Raw genomic sequence first — 24,496 nt, forward strand, 5'->3', positions numbered from 1 at the left:
TCCTTCTATCCCTCCCAACTATCCCTTCTGTTTCATGTGTTAAAATATAAAAAAATTAAAATAAAAAAACTGCCTCTTGTAAGGTTTCAACTTCCGCTATTTGCCCGGTTCTTCTTCTTCAAAATCTTGTGTTCACTTTGACCTTTCTTTCATCCCTTGTCTAAAAATTCCATCTGTGACAATACTTCATTTTTTTCTCCACTCCATCCATCTCCCAATGTATTTAAACGAATCTCTGACCGACAAATTTAAAAAAAAAACACCATTTTGCAATACTGTTCGTCTTCCATTATTAATCATTTCTCTTTTTTTTCCAACTTCAGCGCAAATTCATCCCACCTCCTTAAATCTACCTCCTCCTCACTCCATCCCTGTTACACTGCATGATTTTCAAATGTCTCACACTCTCATTTAGCCCACTGCTCAATATCTCTATCGTGCTCTCGCTTTCCTCTCATTACATCTCTCCCTCTTCCCACCCCCTCAAATCTTGTTCCTCCCCCTGCCCGCTCCCACCTCTACCATACCACTACCCAGTCTCATCCTCCCCCTCTCCCCATACCTTCCTTCTCCCTCCTCCATCCTCCATGATCGTACCTGCCATCGTCTCCCCCCCTCCCCACCCCAAAGCACCGCCCACACCTCTCTACCTTAATTATCCCCTCACTCTCTTCTCTCTCAATTCTCCTCTCTCACTCTTCTCCCCTCTCACGCTTTTCCCTCAATTCTCCCCTCTCACCCTTCTCCCCCAAATGTCTCCTCTCACCCCTCCACTTCAAATCTCCTCCCTTGCCGCAACACTTCAAATCTCGCTCCCCACTCCCCCGTCTCAAAGCTGCCTCCCCATCTTCCCACCCTCTCAATTTTTGTTCCTCCCCCCACCCGCTCCCATCTCCACAATACCTCTACCCAGTCTTATCCTTCCCCTCTCCCCCAAGGCCATGCCTGCCCTCATCGTCTCCCCTCTCCCTCAAAGCAATCCTCTCACCCCTCCCTCACAAATCAACTGCCTCCTCCCTCTTCAAAGCAAACTTCTCTCTCTTTCCCCTCACCTTTCTCAAAAGCTCCCCCCCACACCTTTCTCCCTCAATTCTCCCCCTCACTCCCCATTCTCAAAGCTGCTCCCCTTAAAATCTACAAAGCTGCCTCCTTCCCCCTGCCTCTCTCTCTTCCAGCTCATCACTCCACCTCCACCAATCTCCCACTTCCCTTCGTGTGGGGCCTTCGCTCTCAAGTGACTGATCTCTCCATACAGGCTGCCACTGACAAACCAGACAAAATCTGTTTAACAGAAACTTTCCTCCTTCAAGACATCGCTGACTCCCTAGTATCTCTCCTTGGTTATTCCCTCCTCCAGTATGATAGACCTGAGCCTCATCGTTGTGGAGGAGTTGCTCTCTTCATCAAAGACTATTCCTTACTCTCCATGCACCGCCATCACTCCTCCACGCCACAGGAATACCTCTGGCTATGGCTTCCCCTCCACTCCCACCTCTTGTTTATCTGTGTGTTGCATCATCCACTAAACAGTGATGACTCCATTTACATCTTCCTCACCGAAAACATGGACCAACTTCAATCCTCTCATCCCAAATCTCTCTTCCTCATATTTGGTGACTTCAATTGCCATCATGCCTGTTGGCTGGGTGTGGGTACCTCTGTCACCTGCCATGGCATTTCAGCAAATGACTTCTATTACTCATTGGGATTGACTCAATCTATCAACTTCCTGATCCAGATTCCAACCAATGGTACTCCATGTCTTTTGGATTTGATTTTGACAAATTTCCGAGAAATGGCTGCTGTTCTTCTTTCTTCTCCAGGGTCTCCCATTTGTACTTTCGCCGACATCAACTCATCCTGTGAATTCTTTAAAAAAAAAAAAACTTGCTCTCTCTCTCGGGCACAGATTTATCCCCTCTCGTCTTCAGTTGTCCTACCCTTCCTCCCACCCAAGATACACTGAAGCTTGTGGCTTTAGTGGTCCTGAAACAACTTGCCTTCACCTCATGGAAGGCAATCTCAGTTCCTTACACAAAGCTCGGAACAAGTGTGTGTCTACCCTGAGGAGAGCCAGGAAACAACACCTTTCTCATCTTAAGTCTGAACTCTCAAACCTCTCTCCCTCCTCAAAATCCTGGTGGCATCTAGTTGTCCGTTTCTGGTGTATGTTCCCCCTCCATCCCCTCCCCTACCTCAAATGGTTGCACAGCTGATACTGCATGTGAAAAAGCTGAATGCCTAAACTCCGTGTTTGCTTCTAAATCTTGTGTCTCAAACCCGTCGCTTTCTGTACCCACCTTACCCAGTCACACCCAGCTGTTCCTGGACTCTGTGTCCTTTTCTCCTGACAAGGTGGAGAGCTTGCTGTCAAACCTCGACTCAGATTCTGCAACCAGGTCCTGATGGCCTCAGCCGTCGTGTTCTAAAAACCTGCTCCTCTGCTCGTGCTCACCCTCTCTCTGTTCTATTCACCCTCTCATTTGTTCAAGGTCATCTGACATCTGCTTGCAAATCAACAACCATTACTGCTCTTCATAAAAATGGTGCAAAAACTGATCCCCGCAACCAGGGGACCAATCGGCCTTCTCCCAATCATCAGCAAGATTATGGAAACCATCATCGCTTCAGACATCAAATCCTTCCTCTTCTCCAATGACTTGATTTCTGACTATCAATTTGGATTTGGACCAGGTTTCTCAACCCTGAACATGCTACTTCTGCTTTCCCAACAACGGATGGAGGTCCTGCATGGCTCTTAATCAATGCATGGCTCTTCATGTAGTTCTCTCATCTCCTCTTCTCATCCAGGCTGGTGTTCCTCAAGGCAGTGTTCTGGACCCTGTTCTTTTTCTCGTTTTCATCAATGATCTCTCAGATTCCCTAGGAAAGTCCTCCTTATCTCTTTGCTGATGACTCCACCCTCTGCCATACCATCTCTCATCCCTCTGATCAGCAAGCAGCAGCCTCTTCACTCTGCAGATCTGGGTAACATCACAAGCTGGTCCAACACGTGGAACATGTCTTTCCGTCATGTCATGTCTGGAACAAATCTCCATCTCACATCCTCACCATGTCTCTCCAAAAGGACCGTTTGGAACCCCCCCCCCCCCCCGCAAATCGACTTTCTTAACAATCCCCTTTAAGAAGTCCTTTCATCCAAGCTTCTGGGTCTCACTATCTGCCATGATCTTTCCTGGGAAAGAGCATCCGAGGTCATGCAAAGTCCTTCCTTGGTATACCTGAGTTTCTAACCACTTGCAAAGCTTTCATCTGCACTCTGCAGTCTGATGAAGTACTGCTCCCCACTCTGGGCTGGTGCTCCTGCCTCACACCTAGCTTGACCTCACGTTGTGGAAACCAAGGCTTTGAGGATCATTGGTATCTCTCGTGATGAAGTTGAGTCTTTGGGTCTCTCACTCTTTCACCGGAGGCAGGTCAGTGGTCTTTCTGTCTTCTTCCGTCTCTTCTCCGGCCTCGCCCCCCCTCCTTGCTTGTCTGCGATATGTCCCCCCTATATTTCCTCAGGGCGCTCAAGGTCCACCAGCAACCCCCTTCTGGTGGAACTACCAAAATCAAGAATCTCTGCTCACCTTCACTCTTTCATTCCTCTTTTTCCCCACCTCTGGAACAAACTCCCACACTCTCTTCAATCCCACTCTTCCCTCCACGTCTTCAAAACAGCTGTTTACCACCATCTCATATCTTCCCCCATCCAAAATCTTGATCTTTTGTACCCCCGTTAATCCACCCAAACCCACCTCCTTGAAATTCCTTGCTCTCCTTCCTGAAAGTCCCTGTAGTACCATCTTGTTTACATCCCTCTCCCACCCCTCTTGTCTCCTGCCTTGTTATATGTGTCTGTGTATTAGCTCTTTCACGAGCCTCGACTTGGTATACAAATAAAATAAAAAACTAGCACATAATTACGTAATATGTATCACAAAAATACAACTTTTTCAACTTCCCAATTTATTTTTTTTATACTCAAAGGTAACTGTAATAAGAAATTGACTTTCACAGAAATCTTAATTATCCACCTCCTGTATATTGCACACTTCAAACTTCCCACAAATGTTTCATGAGGAATAGCACCACAAACGTTAAATAACCCAAACTTTTGCACAGTACTCTACCTATTTATAGACTTTTGTTATTATGAGGTGGAGTTCTTTCATCCTCATCAACTTCATCATTATAGAAGGTCACAAATATTACAGGATATTATTTTTAGCGATATGAACAGTTGCCGCTAAAGGTCCAGCCTTGCCAAAGGTGATGCTTAGTATGTCAGGCGAACTTATTACCTCCACCGCTGAAGGTGGATGGAGGTTGTGTTTTCACTCCTGTTTGTTTATCTGTTTGTCTGTCTTGAGCAGGATATCTCAAAACGGTTATGGATGGATTCAGACAAAACCTGGCGGACAGTTTGGGTGTGTGACAAGAACAAGCCAATTGGATTTTGGTTCTGGTCCCGATCCAGATCTGGCCTATCGGTGGGACACAAAACATAAAGTGTTCAACCTAGCAGAGGTATGCGCTCTACCAAGTGCCATCATACAGTTTATGGGATAGATGTCGATAACTTGTGAATGATCGAGTTTGATATACCCACGTGAATGTGGCCTCCATAACAATATGATACAAGTTGGAAGTGGGTGGCCTCAATGGCTGTGTAACAACTTGATAACCATTCATGAGGAAGTGAAACCACACCAAAATGCTGAAATGGGCCTTATCGTTCAATACCAGTGGGATTTATTTACAGACCATTCAAAAACTGAATCGTTTCACAACAACCATTTAGTCTGATGGTAGGTGTCCAGATCCTAGGAAAACACAATGGGGACTCAGTACAAACTTGCTGATTCATCTCAACCATCGTCGTAGGAAATCCAAAGGTAGAAACTCATGTTTTGCTCTTTTGGGTTGTCGTCTAAACTAGTGTGAGGAACCAATTAGTGTTTACATTTCAAAGTTCATCATTTCTCACGAGCCGGTGTCTGTCGAGGTACGCACAGGCTGTAATTGGAATCTGCCTCCTAGAGTTCATGGTGTTGTCCACAAATTCTGTGCATTTCGTGTAGTTATCATTTGGAGTTTGAGGCTCCATTATCACATTTTGGAAATGGAATACTCAGCGAGTAGAACATTGAGCTGAAACTGTGTATGCAAGCTCACTGTATGACTGCTTAAGCAAAGTTGCCTTGACTGTGAGTGAAACAAGACCCTCATGCCATCTCTTAACCGTGTGCTCAGTCCCCGATACGCCCTGCTCGGAAGGGTGGCCGACTCGTCCAACGTTTACTTGGACATCTGTCTGCACAAGGAGGTGTGTTCTATCGCCCTTTCATGTTTTGATTATGCCATTTGACGAATGTGTTATTCCGTGCATGCACAAACAACTTTTAAATGGCTACTATCCTTTTATCACCCCAACCCCTCAAAATTATATTCACTGGTTGCATTCCTTGAATTTATATGTATTATTGCAATTTAGCGTTTGTTTGGTTGCATATATATGTGGGTAGACTTCCAGTTTTGTATAATCAAAGGTTTGCCTTGAGATCGAGTGCAAACAATACAGGACTTTCAAAATGACGTAATCTGACCCAGAATGCTTGGCGCACAACCCCTTTGCAGCAATGTTGGTTTGGACATGTTTCCATATACTGTATACATATATATATATATATATATATATATATATATATATATATATATATATATATATATTGTTACGTTTGAGGGGGGGGGGTATGCATTCAAAGGGTAATTAGGATGTTTAATTAGGTATGCCATGCTGTTCGAGTTTACCAGGATCTCGATGTAATAAGTAGCAATTCAGTGGTGATAAGTTGTCTAGTAAATGTTCATTTCTTCAAGGGGGGAAGTGATAATTGTCACGTAATTAGATAGGGACACGGGATAGGGTAAGTGTGTCTGCGTAAACCCCTTTTTGGTCTTCTCTGGAGACTGGCCGTGACGTCACAGGACAGTGCAGCGGATGGCTCCGCCCCGTGATCACGATTGGCAGGGGGGACGGCGGTGGGCCGGTGAACGGCTCGATTGGAGGTGACAAGGGCAGGAGGATGGAGGGGTTCTGTTCGGGGTCGAAAGGAAGAAGAAGAGGAAGAAGATTACAACCAAGGGATCGTGTTTTTCTGGTGTGGAGGCTGTTGCGCGGAGAGCGTCCTTGTTGTTGTGCTGAGTCGATCGTGTTCTTCATTGTGTCTTGGAGCCTTGCTGAGCCTCGTGCCTCACCTTGGTTGGCTCTGGGGTTCTACTGACTCCGAGTACGGGGTCGAACGGCGGGCGGACCTGCCTCCCTCTCCTGCTCGCAACTTGGCGCCAGAACTGGTTCCCTGGCGGCTGTGAGCGGACTTGGGCCAAGACCAGGAGGTCAACAGCACCACGGTTTCTCCTGCCCCCCCTGACGAGAGCAAGGCCAGCTCGTCCGACGCCGATCCAGGGACAGTTGCGTCCACACCATGGTCCAGCCTGACCACCAGAAATAGCTACGTTTTGTGTGTGTGTGTGTGTGTGTGTGTGTGTGTGTGTGTGTGTGTGTGTGTGTGTGTGTGTGTGTGTGTGTGTGTGTGTGTGTGTGTGTGTGTGTGTGTGTGTGCTTGGCGCCTTAGAAGGTTTGAGATCTCTATATTCATTGGAATTGTCTGTGTTTTTCCCCACGCCCGATCCCACACCATCCCGTCGAATCGCCCTGGATCCCTCTTCTTGCCGAGTCTTGTTATTTCTGGTTAATAGTAAAAACGAATAAACATCATCAACTCAGTGAAAAGTGACTCGTGCCACCTTCCTCGTCCCGTTTGCGGTAGAGCGATTAGAACCGCCATGTTTGGGTTATAAATAAATAAACTGCCTCCATCGTTTTGGCTCATTCTACGTTGGCGGGACTGTTCAAGTCCCGTGGACGTCACAATATATATATATATATATATATATATATATATATATATATATATATATATATATATATATATATATATATATATTGTTGCGGGCCGGGGGTTAGGTGAGAAGACCACTAGGTGGGGGAAGCTATGCCGATTCCCACCAAACTCCCCAGAATTGTACGCCCTCGCACACGGATAATTCCTTGACGCGGCGGGTCGCTTAACCGACCGTGGATGCCAATAACTCAACCGCGTGACCTGGGGTCCTCCCATCTATGGGTCAATCGGGTTACCTCATTAATCACGTGGTTTAATTACCGAAGACATGCCCTCAGCACGCCTTGTCTGAACCAGATCACTCTACCGGACCGGATCACTGTACCGGATCAGATGCAGCTGAGCGACACTGCCAAGGACGTACCGGTTAAAAGGAACAGATCGTTGGGAATAAAGTCCCTGCTAAACTAGGATTCGGACCATCTTGGATCAATGGAAGAAAAGACAAAGATGAGCTGGGAACATTCCTAATAAAGATTTTTTTACAATGGGCGAGGAAAGGGATGTGGTACGATAAAGATTTATTGAGGTGTGTTGTGCAGAGATATGGGAGAGAGGTGTGGTCCAGCAAATAAACAGGCAACTTACAAAATGAAGAGAAAGTTTTGCAACCAGGAGGGGAGGGGAGTTGAGGCTACGTTCTCTGTACCTTCGTGCTTGATAGCATGACATGCCATCAATACGTTTCGGGGGGGGGGGGGATGCTCCGTAGTGCGGTACCCGAATGTGGGCGCGTTGTCTCTGGGGCTTCAGCCGCATGTGTGGAGACTGTGTTCAGAAAGGAGGAGCTTGAGTCGAGAGGGGGCAGAGTCCAGAGTGCGAGGACAGAGTGGCGGGCAGGACCAGGAAGGCAAGGTGGGGTTGACGTCATGTGGGCGGAGATGAGGAGGTGGAGTCCAGACAGCAGGAGGCACGTCATGGTGGTGTCGACGAGGCGAGGCAAGAACAGGAGAGAGGTGGAGAAAGAGAAAGGCGGAGGGACTGCTCTGGCCTTTTTGGACTTGCAGCTCGGGGGGAGGGCCATGCCAAATCGAAACATCATCACCTGAATCGGGCGCTCCGATTAGCCCCGACCCCTCACGTGGCCCGTCAACTTTGGTCGGAAACCGCCTCACATCGTTTCCGGCAAGGCCATCCCAGACAGCGGGAATATTCCGCTCCGACCCCATGAGATGACATGAATCGCCCACACCGAAATTGGCACACGAATCGTCCTGCAAAAACCCCGGGCCATGCCCTCGCAACCGGCCGAGGGTTCCGCATGCCCGCTCGGGCGCCCGACCAGCGCCGATCAACGCACCCGCTCCGCGCGCCAACGTAGCCCGCACTATACATCCCCGGCTCGATCGCAGCGTTGCTGGCCGTAGAGAAGAGAAAGACGTTCACCATCCGTGGAGAATCCGCTGCTGCCAGCGAGGGCTGAAGGTACATCGTTATGGATAAATCCATGCATGTTTCACGAGCGGCGCGGATCCGTCTTCGAGCACATTCCATACAGTGCGCGCGGTTTGGCCATTACGCACGTGGCCAGCGCTCACGTTCACACGACTCCTCTAGCGTGTGCGTGGGGCAAACACCAATATGTGTCGGATATTGAGGTTGAAAAGGAACAAGCCGCTTCTACTCCGCACACTCGTACCCGCCAAACATGGTGTGGAGTCGTCTTTATCGGCCTCCGTACACGTTTCGTGCAGCGTGGATGTCGTGCTGGCTGTGTTTCCTGTGTTGTGAAAAACACCCTTCGTGCAGCCTCTTAAGAGGTATTTATTCGTATGCCTTTTTAATGCAACCGGCAATCCTCCCCAGACCATCGGAAGCCCGAGTCGATAATCCCGCACTGCCAAGTGCACCACATGACTCGCTGCACACGTTGGGTTTAGGACTTGCCCGGGAACGAGGATCTCTTTGCAGCAGTTCCCTCACACCGGCACCGCATGCGCTGGCCTGCATGAGGCCCCACCTTACAGCGAAGGCGCACGTGGCTGATTTAACTCAGGAATAATCAGATGAAAAGAAGAGTGGGGACGAAATGAAGGAGCAAATGATGTGAGCAACCCTAGCTATTAGATCATCACAACGCACTCCCTTGTTGTCCCTCCAAACAAAAGGAAAGGGACTATCTACACGTATAATAATGGAATAACTGTCTTGGGACACCCATCTGTTGTATGCATGCGGTTCCGAGAACCGATATATATATATATATATATATATATATATATATATATATATATATATATATATATATATATATATATATATATATATATATATATATATATCACTCCTGTTGATCGCAGGAAAGTTACTGTCTCGTACTCTCACCAACAGACTTGTCCTATTGGCAGAAAAACTCCTACCGGAATCCCAGTGTGGCTTCAGTTAGACCTAATCGTTGAACACCTGATTCGATTTATACATCCCGCCAAATACAAGAGAAAAGCAAAGAACATCATGAAGATTCGTGCATCATTTTTCTTGTCCTGGCAAAAGCTTTCGACTCCATCAACTGAAATGATTTGTGGAGGATACTTCAACGTTTTGGTCGCCCTTCAAAATACATATTTGCCCCTAATTTGCCCCATCAAAGAATCGCATGAGAATATGGAGGGAAAAGTTCTCCATTATGGAAACCAATCGGAACCCTTTTCCATCAAGGCCGGCGTTTAGTGAGGATGTGTTTTCACACCAACCATGTTTTTCATTTTTATTCCTGGTTTCCTTACTCCAGTCACCCAGGAAATCACATGTGGTATCGAAATACAATATTGAATAGATGACAAACTTTTCAATGTGAGATTTCTTCAATCAAAAAGTATAGTCTCTCTCTCTCTCTCTCTCACCACAATATTTGAACTGCAGTACGCAGATGACTTTCCATCGTCTTGGCCTCAATCTGAATGTTGTGGAAGACAAAGGTGCTTTTCCAAACTTCCACGTTCCAAACAAACTCCAGCGCTTCTCCCACTCCAACCATTGCAATAAATGGCATGGCGTTAGAGTCAGATGAGCATTTTCCATACCACAGTAGTATATTCTCTCAAGAAATACAAACATCGACGAATAAATCCAGTCTCATATAAAATCCACCCTCAAAGCTTGTGGTTGTTTGAAATCCCATGTTTTCAGTTACAAACACGTGAAAACAACAACCAAAATACAAGTTTACAAAGTGGTGATAATTCCAATTCTCTTATACGGTTGCGAGTCCTGAGTTACCTACCGAAAGCTTACAAAGTCAGCATGTCCATCAACGCTCTCTCCTCTCCACTCTCCAGATTCGATGGGAAGACCGTGGTACCAAGAGTATATTTCCTCCTATGTGAACAGTGGCGGTTTAGAGTCCTTAGTAATAAAAGCCCAGCTGTGATGGACCTGCCATCTGTATCGTATGCCATACTAAAGACTGCCAAAACGTGTCTTGTACTCCCAGCTACCGAAGCAGAGAAAAGTCAACGTACAAAGGAAACGATTTAAAGGTGTTTTGAAGACCAACACGAAGAAGTGTAGAAAAGGTGTAAACCCATTGGGATTATTCGACTGTATGCACTGTGGGTGCGGTTGCGGCTCCCACATCAGTCTCGGCAGTCATCTTCGAGTGCATCATCATCATCTATGACTGCTACCCATTGACTTCTTAATTAATCGACATCAACATCACTGTTGCTGGATGGATGTCATCCTTGGACCTCGAGTGATGGGTAGTAGTTGTAGTAATAGTGTGTTAGTGTTATCGTTATTGTTATCCACTGCTGCCACTCGCTTGTATTAACAGGAAATGGAAGGAACTCGACTCCTCTCATCCACGGATATTTCTCGTGAGTCTGATTTGCATTCAGGAACAGAACAATTATGGTTAACCACTTCGAAATTGCCACTCTTTCGTCTCAATTCTGAAAATAATGTTTAAAAGACTATTTGACTTGCAGATGTCACGCTAGCAACGCAGGTTAAAAGTGCCCGTCCAAGCAGAAGTGAGTTCCTGAGAACGTACACAGCGCGCATTCACTTCGTTGGAATTCATACGTCATTTCGAAAGTCCCGTATTGGCTTAAAGTCCTGCTCATGCATTGTAGGAATCCTCTTTAAAGGCGCTGATGTTTCGCACCTAATTGTGGGATTGGCCGGGGAAAGTTTTTGTCTTGAAATCATCCTCCGCTGCAAAGCAGATTCTGCACATAAAGCATGGGGGACTAACGGTGAAGGAGAAAGATTCATGAACCAGTTGACAATTTGGTTCATCAATGATGATCCTTCAGCGACAGGAGGTGGGAATTTTGAGTTCTGGCAGAACTTCCTCCTACATCCTGAAAGCCGCAAATGGAGATAACAACCAACGTGATCTTTAACGTTCATCAACTAATGCGATGAGACGGGACAGCTGGATTAATGTCCATCTTCTAAGGGATGGCGCACTTTGTGATGCAACACCCTGCCGGGGGTCGGGAATCGAACCCGGGCGAGATAGTTTAATGGTAAGTGCGACCTCTGCACAATTCTGTCAAACTTGTTTGTGAATTGTGTAATCGATGGCAAACCGGTGCCATAGGGTACAGCTTCAAATAAAGCCTGAGGTTCCAGCATGAAATTTGGCTTTCCCGGACATTGTGGAGACCAAGGCTTCATCTCACTGCAGGATGCCGGTTGGGGAGGTTTGGGGGGATAGGAAAGGGATGGTTTTGGGGGAGGGGGTTCACAGAACTTCACTGTGTTCATTCTCCTCAAATCTGACCTGGTATGGTCATAGTCCATCTGCTTCCTTGTTTTGTTTTCTTTGTTGCTGTTTTTCTCTTTGCACAGCCCTATCAGACTCAAATAAAATTTCAATAAAAAACATTATGGTTCTTAGATGATCACCAGGAGATAACAAACAAACAAACAAAAAAATCAAAGTAAATACATTGGAGTTAAATTTGAGGTCACACCGTCACAAGTTGAGTGTAAGAGTCACAGAACATCAAAAAGATTTTTGAATTTGAAAGATGGTGAAAGATGGTGGCTACTAACTGGTGATTTATACTTGCTCGGTCACGTGTGTGTGTGTGTGTGTGTGTGTGTGTGTGTGTGTGTGTGTGTGTGTGTGTGTGTGTGTGTGTGTGTGTGTGTGTGTGTGTGTGTGTGTGTGTGTGTGTGTGTGTGTGTGTGTGTGTGTGTGTGTGTGTGTGCTCTCTTACTGCGGTAACCACAGGCCCAGGAAGTGCCAGGCGTGAAGATTTTCCAGGCAAACTCTTCGCTCTACTTTGCCAATGCGGAGCTGTACATGGCTGCCCTGGAAAGGAAGGTCGGCTGTAAGGCACACGCACTAAGGAAAACTACTGACGATTATTTTTTAATTCTCTGTTTAATTCACCAATTTACCCTCAAGTTGCTTTCTCTTTGAAGATTTTTTTTGAAAGTCCAGATAAATTACATCCACTGAGCTTTCCTCGTCGACCCAGTAAGAAACTGCCAACTCGTACAACTCCAATTCATTGGTTAAACATGATCTCCCTTGGAAAAATCTGTGCTATCTTTAATTAATTTGAAGTTATTCTAATGTTTCCCTATCCGTTGCTTAATTAACGACTCCAACATCTTCCCAACAACTGAAGTCAAACTCACCTACGTCTATCGTTCCCCAATTCATCTCTGGATCCTTTCTTAAATCAGGTTGTTGTATTTGCTGCTCTTCCATGTTACATTTGCTACTCCAACCCTCTGGTACCTGTCCTGACTCCTCTGAGCTGTTAAAGATATCCATAAACATCATGCTTATCTGCTCAGCCACCTCCCTCAGTGAGTGCTCTTAGATCACATTATCTGGCCCCAGAGCTTTATCATCCCTTTGTTTTCCTAGCCATTGCCTCAGTTCCTCCACTTCTACTTGGATCTTCACATGAAGCCCTTGCTCACCTCTGAGATAGATACGCTCAGCTATTGCAAGTTCCCTTGACTGTTCTTGTGTAAATGTAGTTGAGGAGAAAAAAAACAAACTACATATATATATATATATATATATATATATACATATATATATATATATATATATATATATATATATATATATACATATATATATACATATATATATATATATACATATATATATATATATACATATATATATATATATATATATACATATATATATATATATATACATATATATATATATACATATATATATATATATATATATATATATTTAATAAGCCTCCCACCTCACTATCATCACATCATCTACCAATTATCCTTTGCCATTTCTTAAAGGGGTCCACATTTCTCTCAATATTTTCTTCACCCCTTATACACTTAAAGATTGTCTTGCTGTTATGTTTAAACTGTCTTTGGCCATCTCCTTTTCATATTCTCTTATGGTTTGCAGAGTTATTTTCTTAATTATCTTCTGTTTACTCCGACACTGATGTCAAGCTCTCGTCATGTTGTTTAATATCTAATGAATGCCTTCTTATTTTCCTTAATAACACTGCTTTACCTCCCTACTCATCGACCCACATCTCTTTCTGCCTATGCTTTTACACCTCACTGGATGAAGAAGAAAGTGCTCTTAGATGTATATTATTTGTATGTCTGCTACTCTCCGCCCGACACAATTGCTCCTTGAAGGTTGCCCATTCCTCTGATGCAAATTGCCCACACGTTCACTTTTCCTAATCTAAAGCACTCAACTCTCTTCTTGTACATACAAAGCTTGCCTTCCTGAAATCTAACAGCCTGACCTTACTCTCGATACAATCTTGTATTTTTACCCACATTGCCACATCTCTCATATTTTCCTTTTATAATCACACCTATTGTTATACATCTTCAACCTTCTAGTATTGCCCTCCAACTACTCTCTTCATTCAACCAAGTCTCACTTACTGTAACTATATCGTAGTCCTCGCTACATACTGAACTTCAAACTCTTCCATATTATTATTTAATCTCCTGGCATTGGTATCCTTAACTTTGCCCCTCCTGTAACCACCCTTTGCTGATTGTCCCCACCAACCATGCCATCAGCAGCAACTCACAGTAGAGATAAAATATTTTACACTTAATTGCTGAAGCTCATGGTAGAGATTTAAAAAAAATCTCCAAAATAGAGGTGGTGGTTTGATAATGCTGTAGTTGTCGTGGTTGGGTCGACCAAGGTTGGATATTTCTCTCTTAGCTTTCCCACCAACCAACTTTGGGGATTACACTGATGGTCACCACTCCTATTAGTGTAGTTTGAAGTCATGGAAAACTTCCATTCGATAAGCTGCTAAAAAGCTGGAGAACCTCAATCTGTCCTATAACTGTGACTTCTCAGTCGGTATCCTACCCTTTGACCTGCCTTGTTTGGTTGGACATACCAGGAGCGAGGCTACCACACGGATAGCTCTCTGCATCAGAGGAGCACACGATATTCCCCATGACGATCAAAGTGGTAGTCACGATCAGGGAAGTAAAGTAGTAGTGGCTTTCATTATACTCAAGTCCAGTTTATTACCTCTGCCACCGGAGGTAGATGGAGGTTACGTTTTCACCCCTGTCTGTCTATCTGTGAGCAGGATATCTCAAAAGGTTATAAACAGATTCTGACGAAACTTGGTTGACAGGTTGGGTGTCTGCCAAGGGCGAGTTGATTAGATTTTGGTTCAGGTCCGGATGCAGATCCTGACTATCATTGGGATAGAAAGCATAATCTGTTCAGCCCAGCAGACGCACGCGCTGTTCCCAGCGCCATTCGAGTTGACGTCTTCACTCAACAACACAAGGATAATTTAAATAACTCAACAACCACCTGATGTCGTCACGGTATAAGCCATAGCATTAAACTTACTAGCTGGATCCCAATGCAACGGTAGAATGTCTCGGGGAATGCTGATTTGTTCTGTAACCAAAGACAAATCTTTCCTTCTCTACAGACAGGAATATTTCCACAGGCAGTGACTGCAAACAGACGGAAGGTGGCACGGAAACTGAGACCAAAACTTTTCAGCAGGGTGATAAAGGTGAAATGCAATATTTTGCACAAATGTCAGTATTCGTGTACTTTATCTGAAAGAAAAATCCATTCACCTCTCGAGTATGTATTTTTTTTTTCTTTTCTCATCACGCCCAGAGAATTTATGACATTGCTTTAAACATTTCAATTTGTTGATTTTCCATACCTTTTCTGTCTGTTGTGGTGTTGCTTGCAAAGATATGTTATCTTCTATGCGTATGCCACCAGTGATGTACAGTATTATGATTAGCCATTGCAGCGTTTCTTGGAAGCATTTGTTAGTTCACCATTTTGCCCAGGAGCATTAAGTGAAGAACACTGAGAAACATGGAAAAAAAAATGCAGAAAGCTGATTTTTTTTTCAGGGATGGTTCTCTGACATCTCCTGAGTAAAAGTGCATAAAATCTCGAAAAATCCCGTTTGTGCTAAACGCATGGGAACGCGAAATCCAAGACGGCCGCTGTTTCGCTAATTCCGTCAACCGGAAATCAGCTAATATCACATATGGTCATGTAATACATGATTTTAGGGGTTTTAAGGTATGGGAAATTCATTAGTGATGTCCTTTTTTAATCTCTAAAGTCATTATAACCCTCTAAATCGAAATTTTGGTAAATTTATTACAAAAAAAAGGCATCGGCAATGATCCGTCAGTCATCTTCAACATAGATTAGTCCATCATGACACCAGTAGTACTGTAATATGTTATTTTCAATGTTTCTGATGCATTATATTATTACACATTATACTATATTTCCTTTAGAACCCACACCAACTGTTCTCATGGTAACTCACAAGCATGAGAATTACATGGGAACTCATGAAAATCTTATGTGAAATGACATTTCCAAATGAGAATTTGATGAGGTCACATGTGAAATGAAAATAGTGTTGGAATTATCATGACTTCTCCCATTATAATCTTATTCAAACACAGTTATACTATTTTAAAAGGAAAATGGAAGGATGCACATGTAAGCATATATATGTACATTGATGATAACTTTGCCAGAGAAAATGAAAAAGTTAAAAATGAAATTGATAGTGCTTTCTTATCGTATCAAATGATTCCATTTAACTTTATTCATTGTCACTATTGTTACCATCAAGTGGACATGCATTAGTGCAGTTCTGCCCAATGCATGTCGAGCACATGGCTGAACAGTCTAGACCAGCTTTGCGGCATGAACACTGTTTCCCGCAACCGGTTTTACACCCACATGACACCATGCCCAATACAGAATCAGATGCAGGTGGTCTGTCTGTGTAGATTGGGATGAGCATGTCATCATTGCATTCCCAACCCCAGTCAATTGCCTGTAAGGAGTTGCCCAACTATTCCTGCACAACATAGTAGGCCCGATAAGCATGATATCTCATAGCTGCAGATGTGGGAGGTAAGCTCTCAAGTTGAAATGATGAAGAAGATGAGGATTTCTTCTTTCGAGTCTTTTTCATCATTAGCAGGTATGATAAAAATCGGCAGTTGTCAAGGGACACACACGTCTCGTTCGCATTATATAACGTTAAGACAAACATTTCCCCAGCCCTGGCAATTTGTTCATGAGTAGCGTCATTTGCCTTGAAAATATCAAGGAATTTGCAGTCCTTATTCTGTAACACATTTAAGGCTGTCTTTTTACCCACTTTGTACATTGCAGAAACAGTATCACACCCTATGATAGCATGGGAGACAAGCAGATGGTCCCTAACACTCACATGCAAAGCCTCTCTGATACAGTCTGTGCTATAAATGGCATTATTTGCATATTGCATGTACAAGTTTGGACAAGATCTGTCGATCAGCATAACCAATAAGTCTGTATCTTTTCCCACCAGAATAACTGGACGATCACATCCCTCGGCAAGCTCGATAGCTGAGTTACAAATGAGGAAATCTGCATCTGCTTGGCTTTGTCAGCATGTTATACCATTACGGGTTAAAGAAGCCATCAGAGCAGAGATAAATCTAGCTTTGTTCTTGTGGTTGCCAAGAAAAGAAGGCTGGGCTACAAGCCACCGACATTTCAAGTTCAAACACAATATCCGGAGATACATTTTTCCCAGTCATACTCCTTCTCTGTTGTCGGAAGTAATGCATCATAAAGTCTCGACACCTCTCGATAGTCATCCGCAAAAGATATGTTACTTAGCATATCGACAAGCTCACGAGACTCAAGATTAGTGTTGATGTACACAGCTATCGCCAACAGAATAGGCGATACAAACGATCTTGGGCGAGCAGCAGCTGTTATACCATGTGATAAGCTAAGTACACGACGTTCACATTTATTGCCTTTTATCAGGTGTGATGAAAGCCTTAATAAAAGTGGAGATACCATATTATCACTACTCTTTAAATCTGAAAACTTGGAATAATGAGACGTATCATATCGCATTGACCGCATCTGATCCTCTATTAGAGTTCCTGCCATGTCTACTATATTCTCAGCTGTTAATCCCGTTGCTTTGTAACTATCTCTAAGTATTCTACTTGCTTCATCTAAAAACGTGTAAATGGTCTCTTTTCCATGTTCACTGGTTATTATGAGGCGATCACCATAATGTTCCTGGAGTTTTGTTTTCAGATGTTTAGCTGTATAACACTCTCTATTGGCAGAGAACTTTTGCATGAGTTTTTCGAGATCAATGATCGAGTACTGATGGATATCACTAGAATCTATGTCTTCACAAAGTTTTTCGAAAGCTCGCTGTTTTAAATCATCCACAGAACCAGAGGGGCGTCCATTCAGCTTCTTTTCAAAAGCACGGGTTTTGTGGAATTGAACTTGGCAGTGATGATGATATTTTGCCTCAGCTGCTACAAGATCCCCAACGTTCTGGACTCTGATGTAAACTTCTTTACCCCAAGTATCATCTCGTTCTTGTGCTTTGGCTATGATGGATGAGAGGAGTTATGTTGTTTCAGCCTTGTGGATATATTCACGTCGATTTATAGCTAGCTTATTATGCTGATCAGTGTCCATGTACTTTCCACAATATATGCAGTGTGTTTTGATATTAAAAGTGGGAACGTGGGAATGGCAAATAACTTTACTTTCTCCATCTCCATCATTATCATCACCTCCCATAGCCATGTTCTTGCGTTTTGTAACGTAAGAAGGTCTAGTGTAATTAGTTTTACAAGATATATGGGCTGGGATCGGAGGATGCTCTTGCAGAAGTTTTTTGTCAACCCTATCCTGGAGTTCCGCACTGATTTTTAGGATGTTGTTGAGTCCTTTTGTGGTAATTACGCTAGCTTCTGAAGTGATGACCTTGTCACAGAGTCGACATATATCCTGGGCTGCCATCACGCTTTATTCATCTGAAACATAAAGAGAAGTATATTAGGGCAGGATAAAGACATTGTTTGAACCAAAATAAGGAGGCTCAATTGATACCACCAATTTTTAAATTAATAAAATATGCCCATCGGTGTCAACACATTAATGCTGGAAACCTACAAATCAACAAAAAACAGTTTCGTCACATCCAATAAATATGATAATTGACATCCATTATATTCATTTGTCCGGTTAACATTGGTTGGTGTCATATGTATCCCATGCATGTATAATGCACTTGTACAAAATTTATTTTGTTCAACCGCTCACATGTCTTTATTTCTTTATTTAAGCTCACCTTTCTTTATTTAAAAAAGGGCCATGATATCAATTTTGATGTAATAAATGATGGTTTATATGGAAAAATAACATCGGGAATGAATTCCTCATACCTTAAAACCCCAAGGATCATGTATAACATGACCATATGTGATATTAGCTGATTTCCGGCTGACGGAATTAACGAAACGGCGGCCATCTTGGATTTCGCGTTCCCACGCGTTTAGCACAAACGGGATTTTTCGGGATTTTTATGCACTTTTACTCAGGAGATATCAGAGAACCATCCCTGAAAAAATCAGCTTTCTGCATTTTTTTTTCTATCCCTATACTAATGCTCCTGGGCTAATTACTTAGTTGCAGGAGCCTGGTGTTGGCTTAATGGTTGGGGTGGTGGCTTGGGATCCTCGGGTCCTGAGTTTGAGCACCATTTCCACTGAATTAACACCATGGGGGATGACTCAGCCTGTTATCCTTCTGAGGTCAGTGAAATGAGCACCAGTATACTGGTAATTGGGGCACTGCATCAGTGGCATAGCTGTGCCCCTAACCAATGATGCAACCAGCAGCCAAAAAACTGGCAGCACACGATGGGAACCGAGTCGAAGAAGGCATTTGGCATATTTCTTGCCGTACTCGCATATTTTTGCGTCGCTGTGGAAGTACTGCCAGAGAGCACAGCATTTAATGCATGCATCGGTTATTTGTGCCCATGAACTACGCTTCACTACTGGCATGACTTGGCGGAAGTCACCACCAAGTATAATTACCTTGCCTCCGAATGGCAAATCCTCCTGCAACAGATCACGCAACGTCCAGTTCAGTGGCTCGAGCATGTGACGATGTGCCATGGGTGCTTCATCCCACACAATGAGAACTGCCTGGCAGATAAGTGTGGCAAGCTCAGTTGAGCGAAAACCTTCATTTATTATCCAAATGGCTCGTCACTTTATTTAGGCAGTGTATTGGCAACAGATCGCTGCCTCAATCACTCTAGAAAATGTGGAATAACCCAGGTTACGTACATGAAGGAAAACCATGGCCACTGCTTATGTGCATATTATATAATACATTGTGGCTATATAGCTCGGATAGATTGTAATTACACCGGCCCATAGACCAATACAAGGCCTGAAGCCTGAGGCCTATTGCCTCCACAAGGGCTGTGACACTTATCTGTTCTGATCTTCAGATACTTGATGATCCTTTTAACAGTCATTTTGGTTGTTTTACACTAAATGGAAGAGTTGTAGGGCATGTCGATTGTGAATGTGAGACTTCCAAAGACGTCTTTAGGTGTACCGCAGCAAGAAAATGGCGGACGTAGGCCTATGCTTCTCCTGCTTACAATGGTGAGTGTATTCAGGCCAGCTGTCCAACCAATGGGTTTTGACCAAAAGGCTTCAAATGCACGAAGACAGCTCCATTATGTTTTCAAATTGTCGTGATGGCACCGAAACGTTAGAAAGTAGATGGGAGGGTTTGCCAGATGGTCCTGTGACATACAGAGAGAGAGAGAGAGAGAGAGAGAGAGAGAGAGAGAGAGAGAGAGAGAGAGAGGGAGAGAGGGAGAGAGAAAGAGAGAGAGAGAGAGAGAGAGAGAGAGAGAGAGAGAGAGATATCACAGTGAGGGATATCACAGTGAGAGATATCACAGTGAGAGATATCACAGTGAGGGATATCACAGTGAGAGATATCACAGTGAGAGATATCACCATGAGAGATATCATAGTGAGGGATATCACAGTGGGAGATATCCTAGTGAGAGATATCATAGTGAGAGATATCATAGTGAGGGATATCACAGTGAGGGATATCACAGTGAGAGATATCACAGTGAGAGATATCACAGTGAGGGATATCACAGTGAGAGATATCACAGTGAGAGATATCACAGTGAGAGATATCACAGTGAGGGATATCACAGTGAGGGATATCACAGTGAGGGATATCACAGTGAGAGATATCACAGTGAGAGATATCACAGCGAGGGATATCATAGCGAGAGATATCGCAGCGAGAGATATCGCAGCGAGAGATATCGCAGCGAGAGATATCGCAGCGAGATATATCGCAGCGAGAGATATCGCAGCGAGAGATATCGCAGCGAGAGATATCGCAGCGAGAGATATCGCAGCGAGAGATATCGCAGCGAGAGATATCGCAGCGAGAGATATCGCAGCGAGAGATATCGCAGCGAGAGATATCGCAGCGAGAGATATCGCAGCGAGAGATATCGCAGCGAGAGATATCGCAGCGAGACATATCGCAGCGAGAGATATCGCAGCGAGACATATCGCAGCGAGAGATATCGCAGCGAGAGATATCGCAGCGAGAGATATCGCAGCGAGAGATATCGCAGCGAGAGATATCGCAGCGAGAGATATCGCAGCGAGAGAGATCACAGCGAGAGATATCGCAGCGAGAGATATCGCAGCGAGAGATATCGCAGTGACAGATATCGCAGTGAGAGATATCGCAGTGAGAGATATCCTAGTAGTGGGGCAACTTAGCATAACAATTGTGCATTTTGTGAGGAAAGCACCAAATTTGGCACACTAGTAGCCTATCATATTATGAACAGATTTGGATATTGGGCCATCTCAAAATTTTTGATGCCAGTGGAAAATGGCTGCCACAGCCATCAACGGCTGAATTTGAGATGGCCCAATATCCAAATCTGTTCATAATATGATAGGCTACGAGTGTGCCAAATTTGGTGCTTTCCTCACAAAATGCACAATTGTTATGCTATATTTAGCTAAGTTGCCCCATTATAGTGAGAGATATCCTCGTGAGAGATATCATAGTGAGAGAGTGAGATTTGTCAGGATTGAAATACTTATGCCAAGTGTTTGACTCTTGTGGCTGAAATACTTATGCCAATTCTTGGGATTCTACCAAGAATCAATAGTTCTGTCAATTCACACATCTCAAAACTTCCCACAATCAAAACTTCACAGATTTCACAACTTCACACATCTCAAAATGTCATTCACACATGTCGAAAACGTCACAGTTCAGAACTGATGATGGGGTCGGATTGAATCACTTGATCGTTGATTTAGAGACATCGCTAGCTCCCAAAAACATTTGGGGCCCAGCCCCCCTCAAACTTCAGATCTATCCCACTCCCGAATAAACATTTAGCACAGTGGCACGTGTAGAAAAATTGGCTAATCCTTATAAAGTGGCCTATCGTATTCCAAGGAGTTAAATAGACTTGGGGCAGAGCAAAATGCATGTGCCCAACGACGCCCCTGCGTGGATTGGCCATTTCAAACCGACTGCAGTCTGCTATGAGTCAGTTTGCTGTATCATGCACATTGATCTCGATAATTGTACGAGGCCATATTAACTCTACATCGCATTAGCGGAGTAAACTTAGATTATTTTCTTTGCTGCTATGTTCATTAACTTAAAAAACAAATGAATGATACTAAATGTTCTGGGTTTTCCGATCTGAACACCTGGCTCATGATGCTGGGATCCCAGGTTGACCTGTCCGCTTTTTAGGAAGTAATTAAAAAGTACACTGACGTTTTCTAATGTCCTTATGCATGATGTTTATGTGCAAGCTACACCATCAGCCTCATTGCTATCGGAAAGAAAAATTAAACCCGTTAATTATCCAGAAATATTTTCTGTCCTCATGTTTCTTGATAACCTTTCTCATTCACTCACGACAACCTTCAGGTGACACCGGTAGCAGAACCCTTGGACAAGCCATCACAATCTGCCCAAAAGATGAATATTACTGACATGTGTGATGAACTTCGGGGTCTGCCGGGCGGGTTGCGAGAAAATCGCTCCAACGTGAGCTCTGATGCTGCTGAATCTATGCTGGGTCAAGAGGACCACAGTGATTCAGCAGCACAAGTTCCTGCCATCCACACCATCGTTCTGGACTTCAGTCCTGTGAACCTTATTGATACTGTTGGTGTCAAGATCCTGAAAAATGTATTATTACCTTCATCAAACTTTATCTTCCATTGCAACCCTTTATTTTTTCATTCTCCAATCAGCACAAACATTTTAACTTGTCTATCTGGTGTTACGTGAATGCTTCTTGGCTTGCAAATATAGTTCCTGGACCTGCGCTTCATCACACATGAGGTCCATCTAAAAAGTAACGTGACTGACTTCACAGAAATTTTATTCCAAAAAATATATTGAAATCACGGCTTGTCCCCTTCAAAACAGTTGTCCTCCAGTCTCACATACTTGTCCATCCTGTTCTTCCATGCTTTGATGCACCCCCGGAAGGCTTCTTCTGGAATCCTCCGGAACTCCGTTGTCACGGCCCTTTTGATGACCTCCACATCAGGAAATTGGGTCCCCTTGATCACCCCCTTAAGCTTGGGGAATAGGAAAAAATCACAAGGAGCCAAGTCTGGCGAATACGGGGATTGCTCCAGAGTTGGCACGTTCCTCTCCGCCAGAAACTGTCGGATGCTCAGGGCACTGTGAACAGGGGCATTGTCATGGTGGAGCACCCAGGTGTTGTTCTCCCACAGATGCCTCCTCTTGTCCCAGACTGATCTCATGAGGTACTGGAGGATCTCCTTGTACACATATTGATTCACTGTTTGACCCTGTAGTAGAAACTCGAAGTGAACGATGCGCTTGATGTCACAAAACGCGATGAGCATCACTTTGACCTTCGACTTCGACATCCTTGCTTTCTTTGGTCTTGGTGATGCCGGACTTTTCCACTGATGACTGTGCCGTTTGGTCTCGGGATCGTATTCGAATATCCACGATTCATCGCCAGTAATGACTCTCCCAAGCAGGTCTGGATCGTCCTCGAGGCGCTCTAATGTCTTGACAGACAGTGACTCTTTGCTGTTTATGGTCCTTGGGAAACAACTTGGGGACCATCTTTGCGCACACCTTGCGCATTTTGAGATTTTCAGGGATGATGCTCCTGACAGTGTCCTTGTTGATGGAAAGTTCCTCAGCAATCATCCACACCGTGAGTCCACAATCTGCACGCACCATCTGCTTCACATGCTCGATGTTGTCCGCCGTTCTGCTCGTTGAAGGTCTTCCAGACCGTTGATCGTCTTCAACCTCCTCCCTTCCCTCTTTGAACCTCTTGTACCATTCAAATGCACGTGTACGTGACATCGTTTCTTCCCCGGAGACCTAGTGCAGCATTGCGAAGGATTCGGAAGATATTCTGCCAAACTTGGCAAGAAACTTCAGATTGGCTCTCTGCTCACGACTCATAGAGCGACGACTCAGACTGGACAACGTGTAAAGCACGACCTGTAAAAAATCACACAATGAGCGCAGTCAACCATCACCAATCATATATATTGGTGGAATGTTGCGAAAGACTGTGACGCAACCTGTTCATTCAAGTTGTGTAAGTGGAGCACACAGCAGGCTCAGTCCCGTTACTTTTTAGACGGACCTCGTAATGTCCTAATTTATTCAGAGCCATCTATTTATTTCACCGGAATATATTGAAGAATTAGTAATCCCATTTCTTCATGTGCCATACGCTGCTTCCCTCCCCTCATTCCTATCTCCTTCCATCCCTTCTCGATCAAACAATGTAGATTATTGCCTTCGAGCTGTCTTAACTCTATTTTCATTCCCAAGGAAATGGATTCCAAATGTTTGCTTTCTAGTCTGTAGCATTGCATAGCCCTTCTTCTTTACTTCCTGTAAGCTTTGAGAGAGAGAGAGACAGAGACAGAGACACAGACACAGACACAGACACAGACACAGACACAGACACAGACACAGACACAGACACAGACACAGACACACCTGGTCAGGTAGTCTGTGGAACTAATTGTTTCTCTCTTGATTTTGCTTAGGTCATGGAGGAATACCAGAGGATTGGGGTGGATGTTTTCATTGCAAACTGCCACGGTAACGTCTTCAGTCAGCAAGATATTTGTGCATTTCA

At 44.1% G+C, this 24,496-nt stretch overlaps 1 protein-coding gene across 6 annotated transcripts in view; it reads left to right on the forward strand.

Annotated features, from left to right (window-relative positions):
- The window catches only part of LOC147014840 (prestin-like), a 108,486-nt gene that overhangs the window by 55,690 nt on the left and 28,300 nt on the right, over positions 1-24,496 (forward strand). For 3 of the 6 annotated variants that reach the window (XM_085853212.1, XM_085853210.1, XM_085853211.1), the window contains 5 exons: positions 5,260-5,332; positions 12,160-12,252; positions 14,867-14,953; positions 22,270-22,533; positions 24,405-24,459. In XM_085853212.1, the coding sequence (XP_085709338.1) occupies positions 5,260-5,332; positions 12,160-12,252; positions 14,867-14,953; positions 22,270-22,533; positions 24,405-24,459 (572 nt within the window). Of the gene's footprint in view, positions 1-5,259; positions 5,333-12,159; positions 12,260-14,866; positions 14,954-22,269; positions 22,534-24,404; positions 24,460-24,496 lie in introns of all 6 variants that reach the window. The other 3 variants (XR_015050923.1, XR_015050922.1, XM_085853213.1) reach the window with 3 other exon arrangements.

The sequence above is a fragment of the Eptatretus burgeri genome, chromosome 13 (genome assembly GCF_056783735.1).
Source record: "Eptatretus burgeri isolate ZD-2024b chromosome 13, Ebu_testis_v1, whole genome shotgun sequence".
NCBI lineage: Eukaryota > Metazoa > Chordata > Myxini > Myxiniformes > Myxinidae > Eptatretus > Eptatretus burgeri.